Source organism: Nomascus leucogenys, chromosome 4 (genome assembly GCF_006542625.1).
Source record: "Nomascus leucogenys isolate Asia chromosome 4, Asia_NLE_v1, whole genome shotgun sequence".
Classification (NCBI taxonomy): Eukaryota; Metazoa; Chordata; class Mammalia; order Primates; family Hylobatidae; genus Nomascus; species Nomascus leucogenys.
Genome location: NC_044384.1, coordinates 101,413,961 through 101,430,272, shown reverse-complemented (window position 1 = coordinate 101,430,272; position 16,312 = coordinate 101,413,961). Strand labels below are relative to the sequence as shown.

The window sequence follows — 16,312 nt, the reverse complement described above, 5'->3', positions numbered from 1 at the left end:
CTACGCACACAGGATTAGCCAGCGACCTAATCTGCCGAGCTATGCAAAAGGAGGCCTCTGCTGACCCCTGGCGGTCACCAGCCGGAGTCTGGCTGCGCGGTGACCCACGACACGTTGCCCAGCCGTGTGGCTGGGATGGTCGGTACCCATGGCCGTGCGGTCGAGCCTTGAGGCTCCAGGACAGTCCTGGAAGGCTTCCTGGCAGATCCGTGGGAGGAAAGCCGACAGAAGGGCGGGAGGCGGGAGGCGGGAGGGGAGAGATCCCCCGGGATGGGTAGGGCCTCGACGCTGGGCATCGGCGCAGGTGTGTACTGCAGGGAGCCTGCCTGACCTTGGGGGAAGCCCGCAGTAGAGGAAAGGGCCGGACCCCCAGACCCGCCCTTGACTATGTGTTCTGAGAGCAAATTTTACCCAGTTCCTCTCTATCCTCCCGACGACTCTGAGGTCAAACTCAGCAAGGCATCCGAGCCCCCACGGCGCAGCGGCCCTAGGCTGGCATGGGCGATACGGAGCTACCCCGCCCTCAGGAAGCAGGCGAGATGCCCAGCGGGAGAATCACCCAAATCACCGTCTAATCTCTGCTATGAAGTGGAAGCGGGAGAAGGAGGGAGCGTCTCATGACGGAGGATGTGAAGACGCTAGGCTGGAGGAAGCAGAAAGGCGGGTGTCACAGGGGACGTTCTGAGGGTGAGCCGAGGGCGGCCATCGGGTTGGAGACCCTGGCGAGGTGGGGTCCCGCGCGGGGCAAGGACGATGGGGTGCCACAGAGGGCTAGTTGCAAGAGGACGAGTGACGGCTGCAGCTCGAGGGCCAAGGAGTGGCAGGTCGGCGGAGGCGGGGGCCAGGCCCGGAGGCAGAGCGAGGCAGGAGAGCAGGCAAGGTAGGGGCCACCGTGAGTGGGGGCCGCGAGGCGGGGGCTGGGGCGCGGGGAGGTGCTAGGTCGGCCTCGGCTCGCGCTCCGCACCCCAGGCCCGCCAGGAGGCGCCGCTGCCCCGCGAAGCCGTTCCGGCCTCTCCCGGCCACCGAAATCCCGCGCTCCGGCCTAGAGAGGCCCCGGAAGAGGCGGTGCAGCGCACCCCGAGGCCGCTTCCGGCTTCGGCTCCGCGGGAGAGGCCAGAATTGGGGGAGGACGCCGTGGGCGGGGCGTGGGTGAGAACCTGGGGGGCGGTGAAGAACTAGGAGGTTGCCCTGGGAGTGGACAAGGGGGAAAATAAGAATTAGGGAAGGGCTGCGGTGGGCAAGGCCAAGGGCAGGTAGCACCCTGCAAGGTTGCACCCTGCGCAGCTCTCGGTCCACTGCTGAGCCTCCTGGCTTTTTACCTCGCAAAATGCCGTCCTGGTGAGGTCCCTGGGGAGCCCACCGCTGGCCAAGACCCGGGGCAGGGCAAGGAAGGCTTCCTAGAGGTAGAGAGGTGCACAAAGGCGGGAAAGCAGATATGGGGACATTGGGAGCCCCTTTAGACCGATCTTTAGGTGTCTGAGCCACGCCCATTTGGAGGGAAGGCTGAATGGGGACCAGGCCGCCTAAACCTGCTGGAGGAAACAAAAACTCACTCCCGTTATAATTGCTCCCCGCCCCCGCCCCCCCCCCACCAGCTCTCTTCTCCCAGGAGACAGGACAGCCTTGCCTCCACAGGCTTCACTCCATTTCCCTCGAATGGTGCCCACCTCCTATCCTCCCATGTCGCTTATCCTCAGGTTCTACTACTCATAGCAACCAGAAGGAACTTTAAAAATCAGATCATGTTGGCCGGGCACGGTGCACGGTAGCTCACGCCTGTAATCCTAGCACTCTGGGAGGCGGTGGTGGGCGGATCACCTGAGGCCAGGAGTTTGAGACCAGCCTGGCCAACATGGCAAAACCCCGTCTCTACCAAAAATACAAAAAAATTAGCCAGGCGTGGGGGCGCGCCTTGTAATCCCAGCTACTCAGAGGCTGAGGCAGGAGAATCGCTTGAGCCTGGGAGACAGGCTGCAGTGAGCCAAGATCGTGCCACTGCACTCAAGCCTGGGTGACAGAGCAAGACTCCATCTCCAAAAAAAAAAAAAAAAAAAAATTCAGATGATGTCATTCTGCCTTAAACACCCTCCAGTTGTTTCCTTCATACTTGGAATGCAATTTAAGCTTTCTTGCCCCATGGCCAGGATGATCTGGCCCCTGCTGACCTCTGCCCCCGGTACTAGCCCACAGCCTGTCCTGTTGGCATGGCATGCCATGCTGGCCCTCACATTAGGGCCTTTGCACTGGCTGATGGCTTTTCAAAAGCTTTTTCTCCAACAGCCTGAAGTCACTCCTGACAAGGCCCACTTCCCTAATTCTGTCTGCTTGGCCTTGATCGCAGTATTTGCTCCATACGGTACAGGCAGAGCAATGCTTGTGTGTCCAGAACTCAGTGACCAGCTTCCCTCCCGCAACAGGTCCCTCCTCCCCTATTACTCCCTTGCTCCTAGTCACAATCTACAGGAAGCCCCTGAGTCCAGCTGGCAAGGTGCACCTTGGTTGGCTGTTTGCTGTTGCATCACCTTCATTAGGGCTGTTTTTGCTCCTTCATTAAATTAAATTCCAGGAAGCAGTGCTAATGACAGCCCTAACGAGGGAGAGGCTACCAGCCCCAGCCTTTGGAAAGCATGGCAAAGAGGACTAGGCAATAACATGAACAAAGCAGTAGCTCCTGGGAATAGAATTGATTATCATTTCCCAGGCCCCCCAAGGACCCTGGGCTTCCCAGGGGAGGTGGCCTTTGGAGACTGCCTATGCAACAGGCACAGTGGCAGGTTGTACCATGAACTCTTCAAGGACAAAGAGAAGGAGGGAGGTTAAGTTTAGTCCTTGGCCCCAAAGCCCTGAGAGCTCCTGAGTTCCCTGCAGGGCTTGGGTAGCTCCTCCCCAGTCATACAGGAGCACCCTGAATGCCTGAACCAGTTGGGTTTGTAGGGCTAGGCATGGATCACTGGCTTGAAGATGTTGGTGCCCCTACCTCAGCATCCCCTGGAGATTTGGGAACCCCCTGTGTGGCTTGTTCCTCCATGATGCCTCATGGCAGTCCCCTCTCACACCAGTGTTCTCTTGCTCTCGCTATTCTGGCCTGGCTGGACTCCTCTCTGGTTCGGGAGCATCCAGCTCCTTCCCACCCCAGGGCCCTTGCACTTGCTGCTGCCTCTGTCGTCACTCTCTTCTGGCTTGTTACAAGACTGGTCCTTCCACATGATTCAAAGATCCCCTCCTCAGACTGTCTTCTCCTGCACATACCTCCCAGCGGCTCTAGTGTCACCCTGTTGATTTCCTCTGAAATGGTGAAGTTCATTTCCCTCTTTGTTTGGTGTGTGTTCCTCAAGGACAGGGCCCAGCTGCCTCTTTTACCATAGGGTTCTCAGCACATTGGCAGGCAATATGTTCAGGGAACAGTGGTTGAACAAATGACCCCTTCCTCTGGATCCTCCCGCACTGCCCCCCAGCCCCCGCCCCTGTGTCAGGTTGGGCCCCCTTGCCTAATCCAGATGCTTATGGGGAAGGGGTGCTGGGGCCTGAATTCTCCAGGTCAAAGCCAATGATCTGTGAAGAGGGTGGATGACCAGAAAGGGGGACTTTGGGATCCAGGACCCGCAGGCTTTCGAGTTTTCCTCCTGGATGAAGAGAGGCCTGGGAAGAGGGGTCTGCCAGGGAGCAGGGAGGGAGGGCAGGATGGCTGACTCCAGTTTCAGAACTTCCACTGGGCTAAGAAGCAGGAAGGGGAAAGCGCAGGAGATGTACCAGGAAGTAGAGCCTGCCCCAGGGCAGTAAGGCGGGAGCAAGCTGTGGCCACCCAGGTCTACAAGCAGTAGCTGCAAGGCTATGATTGAGTTGGTCATAGGTCCTTGGCCAGGGACTCCCTGTCATCTGAGAGCCATGACCCTGAACTCTGGGCATCCCTGTGGGGTCCTACCTAGTCCTGGACTCTGGGCAGGGACAGGGACACCCACCCTGAAACTGCCTTTGGGGAAGTGCTAGCGGCTTCCCCTTCCTAGAGCCTGCAGGCAAGCATGTCACAGCCCACTGAGAGGGTCTTCGTTCCTCACCCTGCTCAGGGCTACTGCTTGATAGGAACCCAGGCCAAGCTGGACCTGCTGTGCTGCCTATGGTGAGCCCCAAGGCTATTCTGGCAGTAGGGGTCAGCCAGCAGCTGCCACTTCCCCATTTCAGCTGAGGGGCCACCCTCAACTCTGCTGATGTCATTCCATTGTCCTTTATGGTCCAGTCCAAGCGGTGCTGGGCCTGGTGGGCATGGGGACAAGTCATGCCTCCTCTGGTGCTCGTGAGGCCCTGGCTAGGCAGCTGCCCTCTGCCCCCAAAATGACCTCTCCTGAAAGGACTCCTGGATTCCTGAGTATGAAGAAACTGAGATGCCCACGATGTACCTCACGGATGACTGTGACTGGCTCCTGGCCCACTCTGGACCTCAGCTGACTCAGCTGCAAAGCAAGGGGTTTGTTTCTCTAGCTCTCAGCCTTGATTTTCTCACTGGCCCTTCCCCAGACTCCTGCCTCTCAGACCTACCACCCTACCTTTGCAAGTACTCTTCCATCTTCTTGCAATATTCTTCCTCACTGTTCTTCTCCCTCTAGCACTCCCCACATCACCTCCTCAAAGAAAGCTTCCTGACCTTCCCAGGCACCACTGGTTTCTCTTTTCTCTGCGTATACAACTACATGAATATTTCCATAGAAGCAGCAGCTCCCAGCTCCGGGATGAAGAGTTTGATTGATGGATTGATTGATTGATTTTGAGACACAGTCTACCTCTGTTGCCAGGCTGGAGGGCAGTGGTGCGATCTCAGCTCACTACAACCTCCACCTCTCGGGTTCAAGCAGTTCTCCTGCCTCAGCCTCCCAAGTAGCTGGGATTACAGGCATGCACTGCCACGCCCAGCTAATTTTTGTATTTTTAGTAGAGATGGGGTTTCACCATGTTGGCCAGGATAGTCGATCTCCTGACCTCATGATCTGCCCACCTCAGCCTTCCAAAGTGCTGGGATTACAGGCATGAGCCACCGCACCCGGCCTTACTCATTTAAGTTGACACATATTTACCTGCCACCCTGCAAGGGGCCTGGAATTACGGATATGAGTGGGAGAGACCCACCACCAGAATAGTGGGATCTGGCTGGGGAAGGGGAAGCCCGAGGACAATGGGACTCAGAGAAGCCCAGCTCACAGCCAGGGAATGAAAGGTGGGAGGAGGGATTAATTTAACAGGGTAGGGGGATGGGATGGAAGATCGGGGGATGGAGAGAGCAAGGCAAGCCAGATGGTTGGAGTGCCAGTGTGTTGCAAGTGGAGGGACATGAGGTGGACCCTTGAGTGGGGACAATCATAAAGCTTTACAGAAATCGCTACTATTGGGCCAGGCACGGTGGTTCATGCCTGTAATCCCAGCACTTTGGGAGGCCAAGGTGGGAGGATTTCCTGAGCCCAGGAGTTTGAGACCAGCCTGGACAACATGGTGAGACCCCATCTCTATTTAAAAAAAAAAAAAAGGGCTGTGCACGGTGGCTCACGCCTGCAATCCCAGGAATTTGGGAGGCCAAGGCAGGCAGATCATCTGAGGTCAGGAGTTTGAGACCAGCCTGGCCAACATGGCAAAACCCCATCTCTACTAAAAATACAAAAATTAGCCGGGTGTGGTGGCAGGCGCCTGTAATCCCAGCTACTTGGGGAGCTGAGGCTCGAGAATCACTTGATCCCGGGAGGCAGAGGTTGCAGTGAGCCAAGATCATGCCACTGCACTCCAGCTTGTGTGATAGAGCGAGACTCAGTCTCAAAAAAAAAGAAATCACTACTATAACACCTCACCCTTATTGAGGGCTTCCTATGTGCCATGCACATTCTGCATGTTTTACATGTTTCCTCCTGGAGTACTGACCTCTGCCTGTGCTTTGGGTATGTATAACCGTTAGGCCCATTTTACTGATAAGAAAACCGAGGCACAGGGAGTTTCTGGTACTTGTCCAAAGTAACAAGTAGCTGGCAAGTTTGCAAACTGCTCCCCAGAGTCTTTGCTTCCAACTGCCAGCCTACAGCCTCCACCTGCTGCAGAGTCCAAACCAGTGTGTTTGGGGGCTTCATCTACTCTCAGGGCATTGGGGAACCACAGAAAGTTTCCGAGCAAGGGGGTGATGTGATTTCTTTCAGTAGGATGCCCTTGGCTGCCATATGGAGGATAAATTGTAGGGAAACAGGAGAGCCAAGGAAGAGGCTAGAGTCCTAGGCTGGGAGATAGTGGGGACAGAGAACAAATACAGATTGGAGGGGAAATTGAGGTAGGGAAGAGGCTGACGGCATATAGGGGTAGGGGAGGGGGGTCATTGCTATGGCTGGTGGGGGGATCATGAAGTGGTGGAGAGCCTAGGAACAGGGGCCAGTGGGATGGGATGTACCCAGTTCTGGACAGTGTGGATTTGAGGTGCCTAGGTGTCTTGGGGAGGCTTCAGAGCAGTGGTGGACATGGGGCTGGCAATCAAAGAGGTCAGGCTGGAGAGGACCTTGTGGGGTTCTGAGCCCCCGGAGTGGGAGGTGTATGACTGGAGTGGCAAGCAGAGGCCTGGCCATAGCTCTGGGGACCCCATGGAGATGGAGAAGGAGCAGCTAGCAGGGTGGAAGCAAGGGTTGCTGGACTCCCTGGGAAGAGCATAGGACTGGAAAGGAGCAGCTAACTGACGGGAAGGGTGCCATAACCACAGGACCTGGCCTGAGGCTGGGGAAGGCCATGCCTTCCAGTAGCCCCATCCTGCCCTGCCTCCATAGATTGGGGTCTGTGTTGCGCCCACCTACTGAGAGCTGGGCCTCCAAGGGGCTGACAGTGTCTCCCTGTTGCCTGGCAACTGTGAGAGCTGTTGGCTGTTGCTAGGAGCAGGCTAGAGAGGCCAGAGGAGCGAGGATCGGCTCTCAAGCCTGGGGCAGGGTGACGGGTAGAGGGAAGGGGAGGGGCCCACCTTGGAAGCCAGTTTGTAGTCCGTGCGTGGACAGACTGTATTCTTGGCCATGTGTACCCATTTTTGTAGCGTGTGTTCTGTGGATCTGAGGCATGTTGGAGGCTGACCTATGTGTGGGTGTCTACAGCATATCTGTGGCCCTGGTGGGCATTATGTGTCCTCAACATGTTGCATGCCCGTGGCAGGGCCGGCTTGAACTTCAGAGCAGTGGTGGACATGGGGCATCGTATCCCATGTCTCAGGACAGGAGGGGGGCCTGAGGGAGTCATTGGAGGACTTCCAGGCCAATGACTCCTCAGCAAGAGAGACATTCAGATAGGGATATGCAGATACTCCAGGGAGAACAGCCAGCCTGGGGATTGGGAGCTGGAACAAAATGTGTACCAAGGTTCTTTTTTTTTTTTTGAGACGGAGTCTTGCTCTGTTGCCCAGGCTAGAGTGCAGTGGTGTGATCTCAGCTCACTGCAATCTCCAGTTCGCAGGTTCAAGTGATTCTCCTGTTTCAGCCTCCTGAGTAACCAGGATTACAGGCAGGTGCCACCATGCCGAGCTAATTTTTTTTTTTTTTTTGAGACAGAGTCTTGCTCTATCACCCAGGGTGGAGTGCAATGGCAGCATCTCGGCTCCCTGCAAGCTCCGCCTCCTGGGTTCACGCTATTCTCCTGCCTCAGCCTCCCCACTAGCTGGGACTACAGGTGCCCGCCACCAAGCCCAGCTAATTTTTTGTATTTTTAGTAGAGATGGGGTTTCACCGTGTTAGCCAGGATGGTCTCGATCTCCTGACCTTGTGATCCACTGCCTCGGCCTCCCAGTGCTGGGATTACAGGCGTGAGCCACCGCGCCCGGCCTTTTTTTTTTTTTTTTTTTGAAATGGAGTTTCGCTCTTGTTGCCCAGGCTAGAGTGCAATGGCATGATCTCAGCTCACTGCAACCTCCGCCTCCTGGGTTCAAGCGATTCTCCTGCCTCAGTCTCCCAAGTAGCTGGGATTACAGTTGCCCACCACCATACCTGGCTAATTTTTTGTATTTTAGTAGAGACAGAGTTTCTCCATGTTGGTCAGGCTGGTCTCGAACTCCTGACCTCAGGTGATCCACCCACCTCAGCCTCCCAAAGTGCTGGGATTATGGGTGTGAGCCACCGCGCCTGGCCTAATTTTTGTAATTTTAGTAAAGACAAGGTTTCACCATGTTGGCCAGGCTGGTCTTGAACTCCTGACCTCAAGAGATCTGCCTGCTTCAGCCTCCCAGAGTGCTGGGATTATAGGCATGAGCCACCATGCCCAGCCAAAATGTGTACCAAGGTTCTAAGGAAGGGGTTTATGCTAAACACTGGGCTGTTGGTGGCAAGCACCCTGTCTTGCTTCAGGGGCCTTCCCTGTCTTTGGGCTGGGGCCTCCTGGCCTTATGGCACTGGGGTCACACAAAATGCCTTCGTGGTTAATCTTTGGCAGACCCTTCAAATGTCCAATCGAGGCTGGGGCTCTGGGCTCCTCCTGGAGCACAGGATCAGAAAGACTTGAAATGTTCAGCTAGAAACACTGCTGCCTCGGCCCCACCTTTGCCTGGCCATAGGGTTGCAGCCATTGCCTAGTGCGGACAGGCCACAGGAGGGTGGGATGTGGGATAATGGCCACCTCCAGATGTGGACAGGCCATGGAAGAGACAGGTCATAAGTAATGGCCACTTTTGTTTCTAGAAGTCCAGTGGCAACTTCTTCCTCTTTCTTCCCTCCCAACCCCCTCACCCTGCCTGCCCGCCCTCCTGTCTTCCTACCTCTCCACCCTCTCACCCTCTCTCCCTTTCTCCCTTGGGTCCTGATTGCCTGGTCCCAGATTGGAGTCCAGGATGGCTGCCTGCTGAAGAATGCCTCCTGGTAGATTGGGGAAGGATGGATATGAGAAGCCACCTAGCTAAAGGAGACAGCCTAGGCAAAGGTGTAAAGATGGAAATCAATTTTTCTTTTTTTTTTTGAGACGGAGTCTTGCTCTGTCGCCCAAGCTGGAGTGCAATGAATGGCGCGATCTCGGCTCACTGCAACCTTCGCCACCCGAGTTGAAGCAATTCTCCCGCCTCAGCCTCCTGAGTAGGTGGGATTACAGGCGCCCACCACCACGCCCGGCTAAATTTTGTATTTTTAGTAGAGTCGGGGTTTCACCATGTTGGCCAGACTGGTCTCGAACTCCTGACCTCAAGTGATTCGCCCGCCTCGGCCTCCCAAAGAGCTGGGATTACTGGCGTGGGCCACTGCGCCCGGCCTTTTTTCCCCCTTTTTCGACTTGCTGCAACCCAGAAGGAGAAGGCGGTAAACCCGCCTTAAGATTGAGAAAACCGCAGTCCGGAAAGGCTCCCGAGTTCTGCAGATCCCAAAACAAGTTTATTGGACTCATTAACTTTAACAAATGACAAAGACACGCCTCCTCCACCTAACTCGCCCAACTCGCAGAAGCTCAGAGGGCCGGTTCCTGCTCTGCCCTCGAGGGCACCGGATCCCCCCTCAGACTAACAGATCCGCCCTCCCGGCTGTCCAGCAACGGAGCTCCCGGCGCTCCGCACCCAATCACAGCCCGGTCCCGCCTGCAGCCCGCCCAGTGCCGGGTCCCTGGGTTTGGAAACACCCCTATTGCCTTTTCTCCGCGTGGCCCCGCCTGCAGCCCAGGCCCGAGCCTGGGCGGTGCCTAACTTCCCCCTTCGCTCCGCCCTCGAGCCAATCACCAGCCTCGAATCTCCTCTGGCCCCGCCTGCAGGCCCGCCCCGGCCCAGTCCCATGCTTGGTTCGCCCAGGCCCCACCCCCGGCCCGCCCCGCCGTCGGTGCGCGGCGGTAGGGAAGGCGCCTCCCGCAGTCGCTCGGAACTGCCGACCCGAGAGCTTCCCTCAGAGGGCTGGTGGTGGGAGCGGAGTGGGTCGGGCGGGGCCGAGCCGGGCCGTGGGCCGTGTGGGGGCCGGGCGGCGGCCGGGCCGGCGGACGGCGGGATGGGCTGCACCGTGAGCGCCGAGGACAAGGCGGCGGCCGAGCGCTCTAAGATGATCGACAAGAACCTGCGGGAGGACGGAGAGAAGGCGGCGCGGGAGGTGAAGTTGCTGCTGTTGGGTGAGGCCGCGTCCCGCACTGGGATCCTTGATTCCCAGCTCGAATCCCCAGACAAGGACTTTGACCTCCCAGACTAGGGCTTCAAACTCCCAGACCCAGGCTGTCTGGGACCCCACACTTGGGCCAGGACCAGGGTTGAAAACTCTAGGTTGGACTAGACCTTTGATCCTGCCCAGATTCTAGACCAGACCCCTATCCCATCCCAGACCCCAGACCTCCAAATCCAGTCAACAGTGCCCCAACACCCGCGGTCCAGTGCCCTGCTTGGCCATCCCCCCTTGCTAACTAGCTTCACAGAACTTCAGAGCCCCCGCCATCCTTCCCTACACTTTACCCAAACCCCCAGGATACCCGCCACTTGTTCCCCAACCCTCAGGCTCCGCTTGTTTTCCTCACCTGCGCCTTTTATTCCTATTGGGCATGAGCATCCCGCGGGGCCCCTACCAGGCCCCCCACCCACTCCCTCCTTCTCCTTCTGTGCCACATCCCTAGTCTGGAATCTGTATCCTCCACCTGTGCACTCTGACCCAAGGAACCTCTCGAGTGGGAAACTGTTCTTGAGCTCCCTCTCCAGCTGGAACCCCTTCAGCGAGCCCTGCTCCCTGCTTCCTGCTCTCCAGATCCTTCTCTGCAGGCATCACTCCCGAAACCCTCTGCTGATCCTCCCATAAGTCCTCTTACACTCTGGCCTTCCCCAGATCCCTCAACCCCTCCTGCACCAAGTGGGCTGGGCTAGGAGGAGGGAGCCCTGGGTTGGAGAGGGCCTAGGTTGCCTTACGCAGAACCCCCACGGGGCTGGATTGAGGCTCCGCTGGTCACGCTGGGGGAGGGGGCCAGGCCTCAGGCTTCCCTAGGAGGCTCTATGTTTTCCAGTTTCGAAGGCCAGTCTGGGAAGTAGGAGAGAGAGTGGAGGAGTTAGGGTTGTGGCCGCCTCCAAGGCCAGGAAAGATGGTGGCTGCTAGAGGGGTGGGGGGAAGTGGAAGTGGTGAGACAGCCGACATATTGCTGCCCCTGCGGGTGAGCCCAGGAGATCTGCTAGTAGGTGCTGGGCTGCCCACACCCCTTCTGGGCTGCAAGGCCTGGGATGTAGCCTCTGAGAGTTGGAGGGGCTTGTTGGATCTTGGGACCCTGTGAAGGGGGATGGTGGACCAGCTGAATGAGGAGTTGAGGGGCCAGCTGGGGGTGGGCCAGGGTGCCTCTGAGCATCCCAGCTGGCCTTTTGCAAAGACGGTGGGCCTACTGGCTGTCCCCATCCAACTTCCCACTGGAGGTAGGTGTGGTGCCCAGTGGCAGTCTAATTTTGATTTGGGGGTTTTAGAGTTGGGGGGAGGGAGGCCCTTGCAACAGCGCAGCACCCTTGTAGGCTGAGAAGTGCATAGGGGGGTGTGGCCCCTCGGCTTCAGAACTGTCATGGGGCTCCCAGGCTGTGAAAAGCAGGGCTTTTCGTGCTGGGCCTGTGGCCGAGGAACAGCATGTATGTCCATTATGGGCCATCTGTTGACTGTCCCGGCGGACCCGGCCTCCGGGGCACAGCCTCGGAGGTTTCAAAATGGCATCCGCTTCGCTGCTGCCTCAGGGAGGAAGAGAAGGGGCGGGAAGGGGCGGCGGCCCAGCCTCCTGGGCTGCTTTGCGTTGGGCGCTTGCCTCTTCCTGTCTCTGCTGTGAGTGCGGCAGCGGCAGTGAGTGGGTGTCGACGCGGCGGAATGCCCGTCGCCGCTGCTGCTGCTGCCCGACGGGCCTGGGGAGGGCACTTCCGGTACCGCTGCCTCCCAGTGCCCAGCCAGGAGTCTCTAGACAGCCCCTCCCCAGGCTGATTGCAGTTACTGTGGTGGCCGAGGAAATGCAAGACTGGACCATAGAGCTGGGGGAACGCAGGGCTTCTGGCTAGTTTTGTGTCCTGACACCAGAAGGGTCCCCCATCCCACCAGGCCTGCTCCTTGGAGCCCAGCTCAGCTTTTGGGCTAAGGCAAGTGAGACCTGGCAACTCCTGCCACACTGGGCTGGCAGCAGCCAGGGGTGCAGGGTCTGGCTTAGCACTTTCTAGCCTGGGGAGTTCACCCTGGGGTCCTGGCCTTCTGGCCTTTGCTTACTCTGTGAAGTGGGCTTCCTGGGTTTTGGCCAAAGGAGTGCCCCAGCTCAGGATGGGGAGAACAAGAGCCTCCTGGTGGTTCTTGTTGGGGATGTAGGTTGGGAATAAAGACCCTGCAGGGTGCTGCTAAGGGCTCTGACCAAGCTCTGCTTGATATTGACGGCCCAATCTGCCATGGCTGCCTGGGGAGGGATCCTGGCTTGAGCCATGCCTTTCCCATCCAGGTGCAAGGTGGTGATGGGAGCCCAGCTGTGGTAAGTTCAGAGTTCTGGGCGCCTGTCCCATGTAGCGGGAGACTTTGTCCAGGCAACGGGACTCAGGTTGGGCAACTGCCAGCCTTCCCTCCCAGCCAGAACCACGCCTGCTGCCCCGCCCGCACACCGCCTCCCTCCCATCTTGGGCTACCCAAGAGCCCTGCCAGCAAGCGGGCACAGTCCTTGTCACCAGGGCAGAGGCTGATGTGGTACACACCGGCAAGAGAGTATTTCCTGGCAGCTTGGTAGGGGGAGCAGATATCAGTCCTACTCTAGGGATGCTCCCCACTCCTACCCAGCTCAACGTGACTGACCAGCTAGGCCCAGGTGGAATCTGGGACCCTGGTCTGGGCTCTTAAGGGAAAGGAAGCCAGAGTGTATGTGAGTGGGGAGAGTCTGATTTGGGATGGGCCTGTGCGGACAGCTTCACAGAAAAAGGAGACAGTGTCCACCATGGGCTCCATAAAGGCTTCAGAATGTAAATAGAGCAGTTCTCTCTTGCCCCTGGAACTTTGCGTCTGTTGTTCCCTACTTGATTGCTCTTTAAAACTTTACTCTGGGATCACCTCCCAGGATCCTTCCTGGACATCCCTCGACCAAGGCTGGTGAAACATCTGGCTCCCAGCACTGTTGCTTCCCCCCTCAGATGCCTGGAGACTTCAGGGCAGGGCTAAGTCCTCTTCATTTCTGTGCCCAGCATGGAGCCTGGCATCTACTGGGTGCTTCTCATCTGTTTGTTGAATGAAGGAAGTGTCCTCTGAACCTGATTTTGGGTAGATGGTGGAGTAAACTGAGCGGCAATTTGCATACTGTGGGCAGGTGGCAAGGGCCCACAGGCCCACCGCAGGGTTGGTGACCAGCATTGAGGGGACACTGAGAAAAGTTCTTCAGGCTGTTTCTTCCCAGCCCCGCCACAGGCTATGCTGGCACCTGAAAGACAGTTCTTACCCCACCCTGTGGGGAACTCCTGCTGAGCAGAGTGGCTTTGTATTCTTCCTTCCAACTGGGGCTGTTGGTGCACTGCTAGAGGGCTGCTGTCTCTGACACTCCAGTAGCCACAGTCGAGCTTGAGCTGGCTGGTCCAGCAGGGGCTGCTCCGCAGCCCTGGGGCTCAGACCAGAGCAATGCTGTGAGAGTCCTGGTACTGGCCAGTGCAGAGACTGCGCATAGCAAGGGCTCAATGAAGTTTACCAAAAGAAAAGAAAGGGGGTTTTGTGGCCTCTGTGCTGTCTGTGTCTCTTGCAAAGGGCTGGCATACTATAGATGCCTAATGAGTGTATATGGATGGAATGAAGTGATTGAACATGTCCATGAACAGGGCAGAGCTCCTGGGAGAGGGGTAAATATAATCCTGGGGCAGCCACTGGAGCCTGGTCTAGCTGGAGACAGATAGGAAGGGCTAGCTTAGGATTCTGGCTGGCTGGGTAGTGGGTTAGACTCTAGTGGTGCCTGTGAAGGGGGGCTTCCTGGAGAAGGGGGTCTGCTGGGCAGCTGGGAAGGATGAACACCATTCGCCAGGGCCAGGCACTGGGTGGGGGTCAGAGGGACCAACTCGACAAGAACACTGCAGCGGGAAGACTTGGCCTGTATTCCCAAGAGCTTGGGTGGGTGTTTCTTGGCCTGGTGGGGCCACCCTCCCTGGACCAGCCCATGGGGTCATCCAGACCTGAGTTCGAATCCCAGTTCCACCTATGGCACTGGCTGAGAAACTCAGCATCAGGTGAAGCCCTGGCAGGAGTCCTGCTCTCCACTCATAACCTGGGGGCAGAGTGCCTCCCTGCAGCCACAGGTGTTATGGGGACAGTCCACCAAAGCCTGGAGGTATGAAAAATGGGTGAGGGAGGCCAGGCGCAGTGGCTCACACCTATAATCCCAGCACTTTGGGAGGTTGAGGCAGGCAGATCACCTGGTCAGGAGTTCAAGACCAGCCTGGCCAACATGGTGAAACCCCGTCTTTACTAAAAATACAAAAAAATTAGCCAGGTATGGTGGTGCGTGCCTGTAATCCCAGCTATTCAGGAAGCTGAGGCACGAGAATCGCTTGAACCTGGGAAGTGAAGGTTACAGTGGGCTGAGATGGTGCCACTGCACTCCAGCCTGGGGGACAGAGCAAGACTCTGTCTCAAAAAAAAGAAAATGGATGAGGGACCCACTGCTGAGAGTTTGGTGGGAAGGAGTCACCCATCCTAGAGGCTGCCTGGCCCCGGTTTGGGGCCCTGGGGAACCCCCTCCCCTGCCCTCAGGCAGCTGTTCACAGCAAGTGGGGAGCCCAAGGCGTGCAGATAGTTGGTGCCAACAGGAGTGACAGACTGCCCTGAGGACCTTAGGCCCAACCTCTGGGGGTCTAGGTTTGGAGATGTGGTAGGGTCCTGGGTGCCAGGTGGGCCAGTACCCACCCAGGCTGGCCTCCAGCCCCTACACTCTCCCTCAGCCCTCTCCTTCACTGCTGGAGCTCATTAGCACTTGAATGGGGGGCGGGGCGGCTGGGCCTCTGAGTCTCTTCTTCCCACCCCTCCCCCAGGCTTGTCGGGGCTTTGTCTGCAGGAGCAGGCAGGGATACAGCTCCCACACTAAGGAGTGAACAGGGGTCCAAGCCATAGCTGACCCCCCTCTGCCTGCATCCTGCCCAGTTCTGCTAGGCTCAGCCCCTGCCTCTCATGCCAGTGCCAGTGCAGCTGACATGAGGTCATACCTCTAGGGTAGGAGTGAGACTAGGTCCTTCAAGGGATACCTCTGAGCTGAGAGACTAGGTGAATCAGGGCAGCTGGAGCTCAGCTGGGGGCATCCCAGGCGGGTGGGGGAGGGGAACCCCAGACAGAGGGCAGAGCAGGTGTGAGGACAGAGAATGAGCCACGCTGCTGTGGCTGGAGGTGGAAGTCCAGCCAGTTGCGGGACACGGGCTTCCACGTCAGAAGCCCTGAGACAGCATCACACCACCCACTATGTGTCAGAGCCTAGGCTGCTGGATGGGGCCTGGAGATGGTCCGGGACCCCTTTGGCCCTGGGCAGCTTGTCAGGGGTTGGCCCTGGGTAGCCTGAGAGGTAGGGTCACTGAGTGCCATCACTGATGTCCCAGGCCCTTGAACATCTGTTTGCCTAGCAAGTGGCAGCAGGTAGTGCTGAGAGTGGGGTGTGGTCAGGTCCCAGCAAGGTCCCTAGGCCTCCAGCACTGTGGGGGTGGGGCAGTAGGTGCACTTGGGCCTACTTGGGCCACAAGCAGACACACAGGTCCTGTATACTCTGCCACTGATCTCAGTTCTTGGTCCCTGGCTGTGTCTCTTTCAGTCTGTCTCTAAAAGCCACCCATTCACTTGGCAGGAACAGGATGGAGGAAGCTTTGTCCACCCAAGCTCTTAGCCACTGAGGAACTAGGGACTCCCCCCACACCACCCACAGCAGAGGAGGAGACTGTCGCCCCAGAGCCTGAGTGCTGCCTCCCCTACATCCCGTGCTGTGGAGGGAGGCAGGACCGGGCAGATGGGGGCAAGGTACAGGCCAGGGAGTAGTCTCATCTTCCCAGCATCTCAGGCCAGGAATCCCAGCCTAGGAGTTGAGCGAGGAGGGGAAGGGGTCAGCAGGTTCTGGCCAGGCCACTGCTGATGCACCCTGCCTAAGAGTGCTCTGCAAGGTGCTTTGGGAAGACAAAGGATTGGGCCCTTTGATGGTGTCCCTGGTACCTGATGCTCTCTAGCAGCCCTTCCCTCAGCTACAGGTGCAGGGTGGAACCCCGTCTGCCCAGCCCCACCCAGCCCTTCTAGCCTGAAGCTCTAGTTCTTACTAAACCCCAACCCCACCCTCACCCTGATGTTACTTCTTGGGGCTGTGGCTGCTCTTGGTGGCTGGGGAGGAAGAATCTTTCTGGAATAACCAAACATTTGCTGGGCTGGTTCTTCTGTGCCGGCCTCTGTGCACA

At 57.8% G+C, this 16,312-nt stretch overlaps 1 protein-coding gene across 2 annotated transcripts in view; it reads left to right on the top strand.

Moving 5' to 3' along the window:
- Positions 1-2,549: 2,549 nt before the first annotated feature.
- The window catches only part of GNAI2 (G protein subunit alpha i2), a 30,424-nt gene continuing 16,661 nt past the window's right edge, over positions 2,550-16,312 (top strand). Inside the window, exon 1 of one of the 2 annotated variants that reach the window (XM_004087894.3) lies at positions 2,550-4,462. Coding sequence is in view for 1 of the 2 variants with exons in the window: in XM_003257095.4 (XP_003257143.1) it covers positions 9,732-10,056 (325 nt within the window). In the remaining variant the exon portion in view is untranslated. Of the gene's footprint in view, positions 4,463-9,559; positions 10,057-16,312 lie in introns of those variants that run through there. The other variant, XM_003257095.4, reaches the window with a different exon arrangement.